The sequence below is a fragment of the Siniperca chuatsi genome, linkage group LG16, assembly GCF_020085105.1.
Source record: "Siniperca chuatsi isolate FFG_IHB_CAS linkage group LG16, ASM2008510v1, whole genome shotgun sequence".
Lineage (NCBI taxonomy): Eukaryota > Metazoa > Chordata > Actinopteri > Centrarchiformes > Sinipercidae > Siniperca > Siniperca chuatsi.
The window spans coordinates 20,312,003-20,325,246 of NC_058057.1; the positions used below are offsets into that span (position 1 = coordinate 20,312,003).

The window sequence follows — 13,244 nt, forward strand, 5'->3', positions numbered from 1 at the left end:
TGCCAGAAGTCTCACCTAGCACAGCAGTAGGAACCAGAGGATCGTTGGGCACTGCAGGAGGAAACAAGGTGAGGAAATGTTCTAAATGTCAACGTTATTTAAACATAGATGAGGACCTATAAGTGAGTAGTGAGCATCAGGAAAAGTCAAACGCTCACAAAAATGGGGAGCTGTCAATGGCTACTGATGGACTACACGTTCTCCAGTCATGACTTACACATGAGTGAAAAAGATACATCTTAAAGATCATCTATCTTGGCAAAACCATCCCACGATTTTTGCTTTGCTCAATGTGGTCTGGTCTTTAACCTGAGTTAATTTAAAACAATTTCTTTACAACAGATGATCAGCAGTTCTCTCAGACATAAACATGTACCCTTTCTTTGTTTCCAATTTTCAAACTGTAAAACTTATCATGGCTGAATTGATTCTTCAGTTGTTATTTCTACAGCTGAATAATTAAGCGATTAATCAGTCAGTTGACAGAACATCAATTGGTAAGTATTTTGATCATCGATTCATCATTTCAGTCATTTTCCAGGCAAAAATACCTCCAAACATAACCTAGTTCCTGCTTCTCCAATGTAACTTTTTTTTATATCACTGTAAACTGAATATCTTTGGGTTTTGGACTTTTGGTTGGACAAAACAAGACATTTGACAATGTCACTTTAGAATCTGGGAAACCGTGATGGGCATTTTTCACTATTTTCAGACATGTAGAGACCAAATGATTAGCCCAAAAAAACTAATTGGGAGATTAATGAATAATGAAAATAATCCTTAGTTGCAGCTCTAGTTGTTTCTGCATTTAAATGTTGTAGTGAAAACTGAATTTGTGAACTATAACCTGGCTGTTAGTAAAAATAACCTTGCAATTGTAAAATTCAAGTCTCATCAGTGATGATAGAAGAGAAGAAAGATGAAAATACATAGATGAGTTAGAATGGAAAAGGATAAAACAGAATATTAGAATATAAATTCACTTATTGACAGAGTTTTGTGTTTTGAAGATAGTCCATGGTTTTCACTACTATGGTTAAAAATGATAATAGTAATAGTGATAATAGTCTTGTTTATGAACCTACATCTGTTGTTGTAGTTGTGAGAGTCCATGAATGTCACAGCCATGGGATCCTCTCCATGCAGAGTGCTCTGGTCAGCATAGCTGCGATCCATGGCATTCACCATGTGAGTCATTTCCTGCCGTGTCGTTCCGATGGCGTCTTTACGTTTTTTAGCCAGTTTCCTGTCAGGGACAGAGACAGACATGGTCAGGCACCTTATAAACAAATGATACAAAGATCAACTAGCCTGCAGACCACGGCCTTGTAATGAACAGTCTCAAATTTGTAAGTATGGTATGATTTTGTATGAAGTAGGTGGTATCACGTCTTTCTTGGTAATAACAGCACGGCTGGGGGCTGCAGGCTGCTGATTCAAGATGCAGAGTTTAGAACCAACAAGGAAGAGAAAAGGAGAAAAGAAAAAAGGTGGGGAGAAGAGAAAAAGAGAGGAGGGAAAGAGGAGAGAACAGGCAAAGGAGGCAGAGGAAAGGCTTGTTTGTAAATCGCAGCATGTAACAGGCTCAGCTATAGGAGCAGAGGGAAAATAGTATCTAATACAGACCAGGGAAACTGACCTATGACCGACAAGTAGCAAAGGGAAAACCTGTGATCAACCTCGGTACAATAGATGAGCTGTCAGATGAAAGCCTTTGAAAAACGTGTTTTATTCTCAACTCTATATTTGTCTGAAACTCTAATTCCATGAGCTTTCTTCATTATCAGATGTAGGCTTTCAATAAAACAAAAAAATTATAATATTTGGTTTTCATCCGACAGCAAAGATAGGAAAAATCCCATTAATGAAAACAACAGTAAGGGAATGACTTATGATCTATAGAAGCTGAGGGAAAACTATTTACCAACCAAAGTACCACAGTTATCATCCTCATTTCATAAATAGTCAGTCCAGAATTACGAAAGAGCGGTACACAGTATTTCTAGGAAAGATACATTTTAGAGATACCTGATTTTCAATTTTATTCTCCTATTTTTCTTCACAGGCAGTTTTGTATTGTGGAATTAAATGGTATTTTCATTTTTTTTTGCCAGCAACAGAAATCTCTCTTTATCGTGCCTAGTGAAGAAAAATAACAGGTTAAAATATATATATATATATTTTATATCAAAGTATCCTTTTTAGGTTTAATTCTCTCAGTGTGTGCAATCCATATAATCCCAGGAAAATAACTGTAGAGGGCTTAATACTTCGAGCATGACAGAGCATGACAGAGCATGCAGGAACATTTTGTACCCAGAGCCATAGATGTACATCAGTTAGGAGAACATCTGTACAGGTCAACAAACATTTGTCATATTTTTACATGGCCTGCTTTAAATGAGTTATATCAATTTGAGCTCCAACATAAATGTAAAACATATTGTCTCAGAGGTTTGATGAAGAAATCAATTTGTGATTGTTGCATAACTGATACAATGTACGGCTCTGACTTTTTCCCAGTAAACGGACAGAAAGCATGCTGTGTTTTATTGTATATTTTACCTCTTGACCCCAAAATACACCAACTCCACCTCTAAGACCACATACACACATAATATACACACACGCTCACACACTCAGTAGGAACACTGATTTAACTTCTGACCAGGTATAGCTGTTTGTGTGAGTGTTTGTGAGTGTTTTATTGGTTGTCTAACAAAAAATGAAACTAGGACAGAAGGCGATATATATATATATATGTATATTATAAACCACTATATGCCGTGTACTTGTACTGTATATATTGTAACGGACAGAGAAACAGAGAGAAAGAGAGGGGGTAGATGTGACCAGAACTAGAGTGGATCTCTATTTGAGTTTTATTTATTTTTAAGGTCTGAACTGTAAAATTAAATTGTGTTGAATTGATTTTGAGCACAATATGTCTTAAAATGTACTGTAATATCTATTGGACATGTCTGATCATTAAAATGGTAAATGTATGCCAAGACACCCTGCAAATCTCTTATTAATGAATAACAAAACTAAAAGCATGGCAATGTCCTCTCCTGCAAAGAGATAATCTTTGTGAGAGTGGTTTGGTAAAATATGCCAGGAGATGAATTTATAAATTTGAAAAATCGTTTAAAAAGGTTAGATGATCTGTATGAGGACAAAAAGAGACATTTTAACAGTAAATGCTGTTCCTGATAAATGTGAACAGATGCTAAATTGTCTCGCCATTTCACTTGAACTTCTTGGAAAACTGCTATTACTACTGGTAAATAGCAAGTAGTGGTGACCTTGTGCTATACTAGTGGGTTTAGCGATTTAGCTATTTTTGAACAATCCCATCTTTCTGCCCATCTTATCAAATCAAATGATTTATAACTGATACAACATTACTTTACACTTATAATTGATCAGTAACTGCCATGTTTCAAAGAGATGTAAATCACATTAAAAACGTTTTGGCACCATTTCATGGGACTTTAAAGCTACACGATTAATGCTAACTTCTCATGCCTTATGTTGGCTACATTTTATTTATGTGTCTGGTGAATGCAGGCACAAGCTGTTGATAAATAAATATCCATATATATTTATTAATCTATGCTTTTGTTACTGCTAAATAGTGCACTAAACAATCCTTTTTAAAGGAAGTGATTAGGGATCCAATTTGGTCACAGCTGGAAAGAGACAAAGAGAGACAGAGTAGAGAATGGAGTACCCACAACATGAGAAAAACCACCAAGAACTACCAAAATCAGAGCCATGTGCTTCAAATAGGAAGCTGACTGTTTCAGGACGGGAACCAGGAAAGAGACACTGAGCATGTGTCGCAGAGTTACCATGATACCTGTGACTTGATGGGCGGATGGATGATCACATGACTACATGCACACAAAGAGCTACAAGTCACAAGTGCAGCATTCTTTTTTCAAATAACACGCTTAGGCCTGTGTCGTCCAACTTTGGCCTGCTTTGTTGTGGTTTATGGCCAACTTTGGCCTTTATAGCCTGCTTCAGAGCAACTTTGGAGCATGTAGAGGACACCACGGCTGAGGTCAATTCACAGTCGGTTCAGTCCCTTTAATAGAAGCTGACACTAAATTTGTTAATAATTCAGCATTTATTTATTTCTTGTTATGTTTAGACAGGAAACCATCAACATTCTCTTGCTTAAACACGTTTTCATTTAAATATATTTATATAAATGGTTGAAAATAACTGACTGACATGAAAGTGAATTGACCCCCACCCTGGCAAGGCGTCAATGAGGATGGCTTTGGCTGGTTGGTCAGAGCTGAAAATGTGTTTTGTCTTGAAAAAAGTATACTGCATCTTTAAAAATAACAACAACTAGCCACTAATAATTCGCCCAATAAGATAACAGCAGCTAGGTGAGCTGATTGTTGATTGGTTGTTTACTTACAGGTAATAAGAGTATGAATAGTAGGTCCTCCTGGGGTTGTGAGCCAATCAGAAAGCAAAGAGTGAGACACAAGGGTCATGAATATGCAAATTAGGACAATACTGTCCTGTCCCAACCAGCAACAACAGAAACAGAAGAAAACACCTTTTGATTACTAAGAGACTTAAGAAAACTATTACTAAAATAACAACGAACTATCAATATTTGACTTTTAACATGCAGTCTTTCTCTCCTTTGCTTCTGAAAGTGTCATATTTAAAATATTCATGCAATATTTATAATTTTATAACTGCATTTACTGTAACGGCCTTGATTGGAGATGTTTAGCCCTAATCAGCCAATCACCTTTACTTACTCCTATGGATACTAAACAATTTTTCAAAACTAATATAAAGCTATCTGATCTGTAACATCACGCAACTCGCTTCCTGTAAAGCAAGCATGATGTCATTGCGATGTCATCATGTCCCACCATTTTAAAGATGCAGTATTGTTCAAAGTTCAACGGTTCAATGACAATGAAGATTGATCTCCCCAGAAACCTTTATGGAAAAACTACTAAACATTGTCAGCATAACCTCACACTCATGAGAGTGACATAAAATCACAAATCTTTTGATACAATTAAAATAATTTTCTTAGTCACTTGTCACAGTTTAGTTACAAATCAATCTAAAAATGTCAGAATGAACATTTATTTTCAGAGGCTAACACAAATGATGTCATAATTAAAAAATAAACATAAATTAGACTGAAACCAAGTTTTTAGGACTCACTTTAAGTAGCTCAAAGGCAATTTTCTATCCCATGCAGAGATATGCAAATAGGTTTTCTCTACCAGAAATGATGTCATGAGTTGATCGTTGGTTGCTACACACTCTCATAAATCAAAATCAAAATGTAACTAAAAAAACAAACCATCACATCAAGTATATACCAAGAAACATATTTAAACATAATACTTGTTTATGTAAATATTAATTGTTTCCAAAAATAACATTCCTGTTGTTCATGTTGGTAATATGTAGTTTCAGCCTGTCAGAAATCAACCTAAATATAACATTTTAACATGGTGTTTTACTTTACAGGAACACTGTCATCCTGTGGCAGTCCCTTGAATGCTTAGTGATCTAGTGCTAACGTTTATATGACGTCTCCTCTAGCCCAAATGCATGAATGCAGCTTGAGCTGGTTACAGTTCAAAACAACAACAGACACTGAATTCGGTTCCTCCAGGCTGTGCATGCAATTACAGAGTCGCAAACAACAGTTGCCTTTCAAAAATGCATTATCTTTCAATTTGGACCAATTTTCTATTATCAAAAGGCCTTAAATCCTCAAGGGACAGATAATGTTCAGTAAAACATGTTACAGTAGTCAGGCCACTGAGTGCAAACTATGGATCAAACACTGTCAAGTTTTTGGGATGACACTGAGTATATTTCAAACACTGTTGGGTATCACGTAATAGTAACAGCTTATAATAGATAAATAGAATATTTCTACCCTACACTTTAAGCTTTAAGTCCTTTGGTTATCATTTACAATTACAGTTTGACATTAAAGCAGCAGCACAAATGCTGGATCACATGAATTCATTGAGAATTAGAATAAAAATATGGAGGTCAGCGGCTGCTGCGGTGACGAGCGTTACATAATTACTGACAGTAATTTATGTCTGTAATTGTTTTTGATTTGCTGAGTGAGCTCATGATTGGTTGTAATTGAGAGACTGGTTGCTCTGTAAAGCCTCTAGCAAGATGCAATACTTCAGTGTTCAGAGGAGATCATGTACAGTATCTCCTGAAAGAGACATTTTCTTATGTTGATGATAATTACATATATATTTCTTGTAATGTGTTCAAGATACATGATGGTCAATGAGCAAACCAAGCTATTTTTGTTGGTACTTTCTATTATAATAAGAAAAGATGTGATATGATGCACTTGACATGAATGTTTCTGCCCCGAATATGCAAATTAGAGTCCTAATTATTCTCTTTTTAATGAGGCACTCAGGTTCTCTGAACACCAGATTTTAATTGAAAGGTCACAGGAAGAACGACATGTTTAATTATTACACACATACACTTGTGTACATGACTTTTAAATGTGCATACACATATGCACACACACGCCCTGAAAAGTACAAAGACATAATTCAACCTCATGTAACCTCACAGTGACTCTGAAATTTGTTGAATAGATAGTGGTTTTTGTACAAAACAAAAATTGTATAGACTTGGTGTGGGGTGTTGAGTTTAAAGCATGAAGATGGCTCTCCTAGCAGCTTCACAGACTTTTGACGTGATTATATTACACAATTCAAGTAAGCCACTGTGAAGTGCCTTGTGTTGTGTCATAGCTGGAAACAATAAGGATATTCCGTGAACTTTTCTATTTCAGTGTCTGATGATGTTCGTATCCTACTAGACAGACAACTATGGTACTGTAATGGTACAGCAATGCTAATTACTGTGGTGGTTCATGAATAATGCGGCTATCATGTTAATAATCCTCAAACATGTTTCATTGGAGGCAGATGTGAAGCACTGGAAATTAAATTACTTCTGGTGAGGCAAAACAACTTGTGGTGCTTCATAGACATACCGTAACAGTAGCCATCCTAACTTATTACAGAAATTGGACAATAGCATAAGACTACCAGGTTTCTAAAGGAAATGTCACAGACATATAAATAAGAGTTATCTTCTCACTACTGTCTAAAAACTGCAGCTGCATTCTCATGTTGTAACTGTGTTTAGCCACCACATGGTGGAGCCCTGCACCAAACTAACACATCACAGCCCAAAACGTTTTAGTGACACCAGGACCAACTGTGACTCTTCTCAATACTATTCTTGAAGTGAAGGATGAGACAATAATAATATCGTTCTTTCAGTCTTTACGTTCACATTTTCTTTCTTTTCTTCTTTTGTCTAAAAAAGCCTTAATCATACCTGTACAAACAACTTTTAAGTGTGAAATCTAGTACACCACATTACATTAAATTGTTGCTCTTAAATTCTTTAAAGTGTGAGCCTGAACAAATAAAGTGTATGGGGCAATGTCTGTGCTCCAGAGTCTTAAAAAAGATTAATGTCTTTGTCAACACCTCTAGCCCTAACTCCAGCCAACCACCCTTCACTCTCCACTTTCCAACATTTTGCTTTTTCCTCAATCAACTTTGTCAAAATCTCAATTTTTATTCACAATGGACCTTCATCTATGTCTCCCTTTTTCTCTACAATACAAATATAAGTTTTTATTAGATATTATGTTATGTTACATATAATATATTTGTTATTATATCTTCTGCTTGAGGATCTCTTTCACTGTTTCTCTTTCTTACTCTCAGTTGAGTCAGTTGTTCTGAGTGATTGATTTGTCTAGTTTAAATCAACAGCTGTACTGTTGCAAGAAAAACAAATATGGCTTCATATCTTTCTTGCACTAAATCACACAACTGTGAGGCAAGAGTTTCTAATTTTGGAAATACCATATTTTCGCATGGATCTTAGGAAAACAAGCCTTCAGCTATTTATTGCCTTAAAAACAGAACAAACTTCAGGAAGTGATCAAGCTGGATCTGAAGGGAGATCAACGTTTATGGTGGATGGATGGAAGATGGTGTTACTACAGCAAATACTGGACCAACACACAACAAGAGAATGGATTTAGGTGCACATTTGTGTCTGTGTGTAGTTGCATCTGCATGCGTGTTGGTGTATTACTGTTGTTCATGTAGTATTTGCACTCTTCATGAAACCCTCTATTAAAGCTGTTTTAGTGGGCGGGGTTAGGGGTTATCACTCACCTCTTCTTGACCAATAGGATGGCTACCAGCACCAGCAGTATAAAGACAAGAACACCAGCACTGATCCCAGCAATCTTCACCACGCGATCCGTCTGTTTAGCAGGGTCAGGGATAACTTCTGGCTCCTCTGTAGCACCTATAACATAATGACAATAAAATGACATCAATACTGTGAACCTAACATAATATCAGCTCAACCTACCAGAATACTACAGTTATTATTACTGACTCCTTGGTGGTGTTAGGAGTGGACAAAATAATCAAAATGATAAGAAAAGGTCATTTTACATCCCCATTTGTAAAACACTGGTGTATTTACAAGATGCAAAGTGAAAAACACCACTAAAAATATTATTATTATTGTTAAAATAAAGGTTATCTTGTGCTATTTATATATAATATACATTTCAGTGGAAAGCTGCTAAATGACATTCAAGGGACATCAGCAGGACTTCAAAATCTTAGGGAGACAAGTGAAAAAAATAACAACTTCTTGAAATGCTGCAAAAGTATAAAAAATCCAAAACGAAGGCTGTGAAAAGTGGATTTAAAAAAAAAAAAACAACAATTTGTAGTTCTTCTTTTATGTTTCTTGAGTTATCTTATGGAGTTAAGGCTGAAGTGCGGGACTTTTACAGAAAATGAACGCCCGTTACATTCAAGCCCTTGCCAAACAAGTTCACACAATGCTGATTAAACCTTTCAGCGCTGGGTAAATCTCTCTGTATTTCGCAGTATACGGAATTTTTATATTTGGTGTCTTTCCTGTGCTGGCCCACCGGTAGTGATGCGTTTTACGTCAACTAGCAATGATTGGTTTGCCAGAGCTGAAGGGGGGAGCAACCCTAGAGACGGAGTAGGCTACAGCAACTAGAAGTATGGCGGAGCATATACATCATAAGCACGCGTTGACAGTGTTTGTGTAATTACTCGCTAAGCAGAAGGGAGAAAAGTTCTGCACTGCAGGTTTAATGTTTGCTGGAAAAGTGAAAAAAAAACCCAAACGTCTCTCACACTGTAACCTCTGAGATATCACTCACTAAAGTACTAAAAGCTGTGCAAGGTTGAGGTTGCTCTATGTTATGTGGAATACATGTGTATAAAATTTCCAAAAATTTCCAGTATATTTCTTTTAACTGACAAGCTAAATTTTTCTAGCTTTCAATACAACTACTGTAAGACACTGAAATTATTTTTGTAAAGTCAAAGTTCCAACAAAGACTGTTTTTTCAGCAGTAGCTTAACAAACTGAAAGACAAACATTAACAGTTGGAATTATCTTCAAAAGCTGTATCGTCTGGGTTCTTCCTATCAGTGCGTTTTTTTTACCAAAGAGCTGCATGATATCAGACAAAGAAAAGGTTAAATAGTGACAATGTTTATAACCACCCAAACCCTTTGTTTGTGAAAAAATCTTCTGAGGCAGCGAACCAGTCAAATAAAACCAATCCCACCAGTCAACTAAGCTTTCCAGGAACCCTGAATCAGTGGTGTAGACCTTCTCCATATTTCAGAAATGTTGTTCTCTTGCACTGACTATAAGCCTATTATACAAGTAATAGAATCTTGGCACTATTTTGAAGTATTTACATAACCCTGTGTCACCTAAGGCACGCAAAGTATGCCACCCAACAGCCTCAGGAATTGTGTTTGTTTTCTCTCAAGCTGTCTTTACAAAATGCCCTCACATCAGCTAAGTGGTGAGTGTGATAAGGAAGCAAATCCTGATGAGCCATTTAAGTAGGACGGTTTAATCATCCCTGTGCTAAAGATCAGGTAAATATCAAGTAATTCAGACAACTGCCAACACAAATGCCATGGTAACTCCTCATTCATGATGCAGATATAGCCAAAAAAATTTTAACAGTAAATTCTTCATTATTTTGATTGATCTGTAATAATGAACAAAAGAGATTGTTTCTACCCACAAGAGTCGTTTCTGCTGAACAGGTCACATCTGAACATTTTAGAGAATGTGTTTTATAGTAGACATCTGGGCATAAAACAGGTATAACTTTAGCAACACAAAAAAGAAACGCGACTCTACAGACTCTAAGAGTCTATTAGTAGTTGAGATATTTCAGTCTGGACCAAAGTGGTTGATCAATCTAGGGCCATGGCGCTAGCTAGCTAAAAACTATTCATGAGAAATTAGTTTACTTAACAATTCTACATTTTTTTGTAAACTGTAAAGATAAAATCCTGTTAAAAGGCAGTAACAGTATCAGTGGAAGCTGACAATGTTTATCCCTGCCCTGTACCATCTTCTGGAGATGGTTCATTTGAACTAAAAACACTCAGCTTACACAGATTTCAGCTTCACATTCATTTTGTTGTATCACCTGATGGTAAATGTACTGAACCAGTGAACTCTGCACACTCACTACTCCTACTCCAAGCTGCAACCACACTAAAGAAAACATAAAAAATGAACAGACATTGACTACATATTCACAAATAAAGAAATGCTCAACTGACTGTGTCTTGCAATGTGCCTTTTCAGTGTATTTCAGGTTATCCTTGGCATCATGCGCTCATTGGGAAATGCCTTTGAAATTAAATTTGACTGTAGCTGTCCAGTGTTTCTGCACCAGTGTCACTGTACTCAAACTCATTTCTGTTCCTGATGACTTCAGAGAATTGTCTGAACTCCCTGATTTCGTCTGTCTGGAATATAACTCACAAATGATATTTCGGGCAGAGTGCAAGCTGTAGTGGAGATTCAACCCTGTTGCTCATGGACAGAAAGTCAACAGAAAGAGAGCGAGCATCTGTTTTCATGCTCCTAAGCTTAGTGATCTGATCCCATAAAGCCAGAATAGTTCGTACTGCAACGTAAGAACATTATCATGCATTATGATAATCCAAATAATCCAACACAAAGACATATGCACAAAAGTCAATATAATGCAATACATCATCAAACAATAATCCACTTCTAATTCTAAATATCCACAAGATAAACATAATCTCCCTCTCTCTCTCTTTATCTCCCTCAATATTTGTGACCTTAACATATTATTTTGTTAGAAAATGTTTTCTGCCGCGGAAATCTTTGAAATGCCCCTATCCAGCCCCATGTCATTATGTAACAATATTACACTAAAACACAGGACTCAGATTGACAGATGAAGCATGAGCAGTGATGTGTCAGCCAAAATGTTGCTTTACAGGATAAGGTTGGCGTTCTATTCTATATATTTCTTATTGTCAGCAAATCCCATGAAAAAGTATATACACAATATATACACACCTCTGAGAGCCTCTTGGTTCTGGCACTCAGCTTTAAAGGGACAGTTCACCCCAAAATCAAAAATACATATTTTTCCTCTTACCTGTAATGCTTTTTATCCATCTATAATTTATGTTTAGCAAGTATATAACAGTTATAAGTAATATCATTTGAATGTAAGTCACAGCAGAACCTACCCATAAATGCCACTGATGAGCTTACTACTGTAGGTAGCTACTGAATATGTGTCCTAAAGTTACTTATAGAGTTAGACCGATACATTGGCCAATATTAGCTTATTGCAGAAATAATAATAATTGCAGTTTATATGTGGATCCATACGTAAAAAGAAACTGTGGTAAAGAAATGCCAAAAAATGCTTGAGGTAATTTAGAAACAGTGTCTCCGTTACATTATTTGTCCACCAGAGAGCAGTGACAAGTTTAGCTTTCACTCATGAAATTTCCGCTCAGCATATATCTTGGTCACAATTCTTTAAAAAAATAAAAAATAAAAATGAAAGGTCCTTATTATTTTTTTTAATATTATGAGTTCATGAAAAAAGACAAAAAAAATGTTTATGTTATGAGTTTGTGAAAATAAGATTGGCCGATATATCATTATTGATATGGGCAACAGCCTCAATCATCTAGTATGCTTTAGGCTGTAGTTTAAAAAATTAGGTCAAATCTGTCTTAAATATTTAGCAACCACCAATTTCTTGTTTTATGTTAAACAAGGGTGACTCTATGACTCCAAATAATTTTGCATTCGTGACAGTATGAAAATGGCCTCATGATCTTTTGGTTAATGGCACAAATCTATACCGCACTTACTTTTTTTCCCAATGACTGTCAGACCAGAAATCAATGGACAAAGGTTATCAAAACAAGACATAATAAAAAAGAAAAGCAATCTTTAAAAGGTTCTGAGTCTGACCTCATAATGTCAGCAGTAGCTCTTAATGTCTGTAAAAATTATTCAGGTCAGTACACTAACACTCACAACTTACCCACACAGCCACAACACAAACACACAACCCTGAGGCAGCAATGACAATACACAATACCCCAGATGACCTAATAGGACCACCATCACTTAATCCTCCCTCCTGGACGCATGGTTGACCGCACACACACATGCAGAGGGACGGAGAGAGAGAGAGAGAGGAAGGGACAGTCGTCTGACCTCTCTGTCCATTAGTGTGTCTTTCTGCCTTATTAAAAAAAAAAAAATAATAATAAAATAAGTCTTTCAGCTTCACTCAGAACTCCTCAGGCTAGAAAGACAGAGCGTTACCTCTTTCCTTAACCACCTGTTCTAGTAACTACAAACACCAGCAATTCTTGAAATATGATGACACTGGAAACATAGTAACTTCCCACATTTTCTCTTCTTTTAGAGTGGAAACATGACACCTTACAGGCACTGGAGGGTTTGAACCACACCTTTGATCTATTCCATGGGATAAATTTCCTATGAGCCTACTGGCTTACATGTCTTGGCCACATTGAACTCAGTGACCTAGAGAGAAAATAGGCAAATTCCTATCAAAAGGTGGGCTTTGTTTTATGAGCATGCACACTTTTATATTAACTACAAATATCTTAACTTATTCAACAATTCCAGTTCTTTTCAACTTGGCCCTTCTTTTATTCTAATTTATTTATTATTTAATTTTATAGGGACAAGTATATAACATGGAACAATGCCACATACCACAGTATTTATTGCCTAAGCTAGCTTACAGTGTC

The 13,244-nt window shown here is 36.3% G+C and overlaps 1 protein-coding gene across 24 annotated transcripts in view; it reads right to left on the bottom strand.

Annotated features, from left to right (window-relative positions):
* ptprk (protein tyrosine phosphatase receptor type K) overlaps nucleotides 1-13,244 on the bottom strand; it is a 120,783-nt gene that overhangs the window by 18,190 nt on the left and 89,349 nt on the right. For 15 of the 24 annotated variants that reach the window (XM_044168611.1, XM_044168614.1, XM_044168632.1 and 12 more), the window contains 4 exons: nucleotides 8,259-8,394; nucleotides 4,442-4,471; nucleotides 1,089-1,249; nucleotides 16-51 (listed from right to left, as the gene is read on the bottom strand). In XM_044168611.1, the coding sequence (XP_044024546.1) occupies nucleotides 16-51; nucleotides 1,089-1,249; nucleotides 4,442-4,471; nucleotides 8,259-8,394 (363 nt within the window). The remainder of the gene's footprint in view (nucleotides 1-15; nucleotides 52-1,088; nucleotides 1,250-4,441; nucleotides 4,472-8,258; nucleotides 8,395-13,244) is intronic. The other 9 variants (XM_044168615.1, XM_044168627.1, XM_044168626.1 and 6 more) reach the window with 3 other exon arrangements.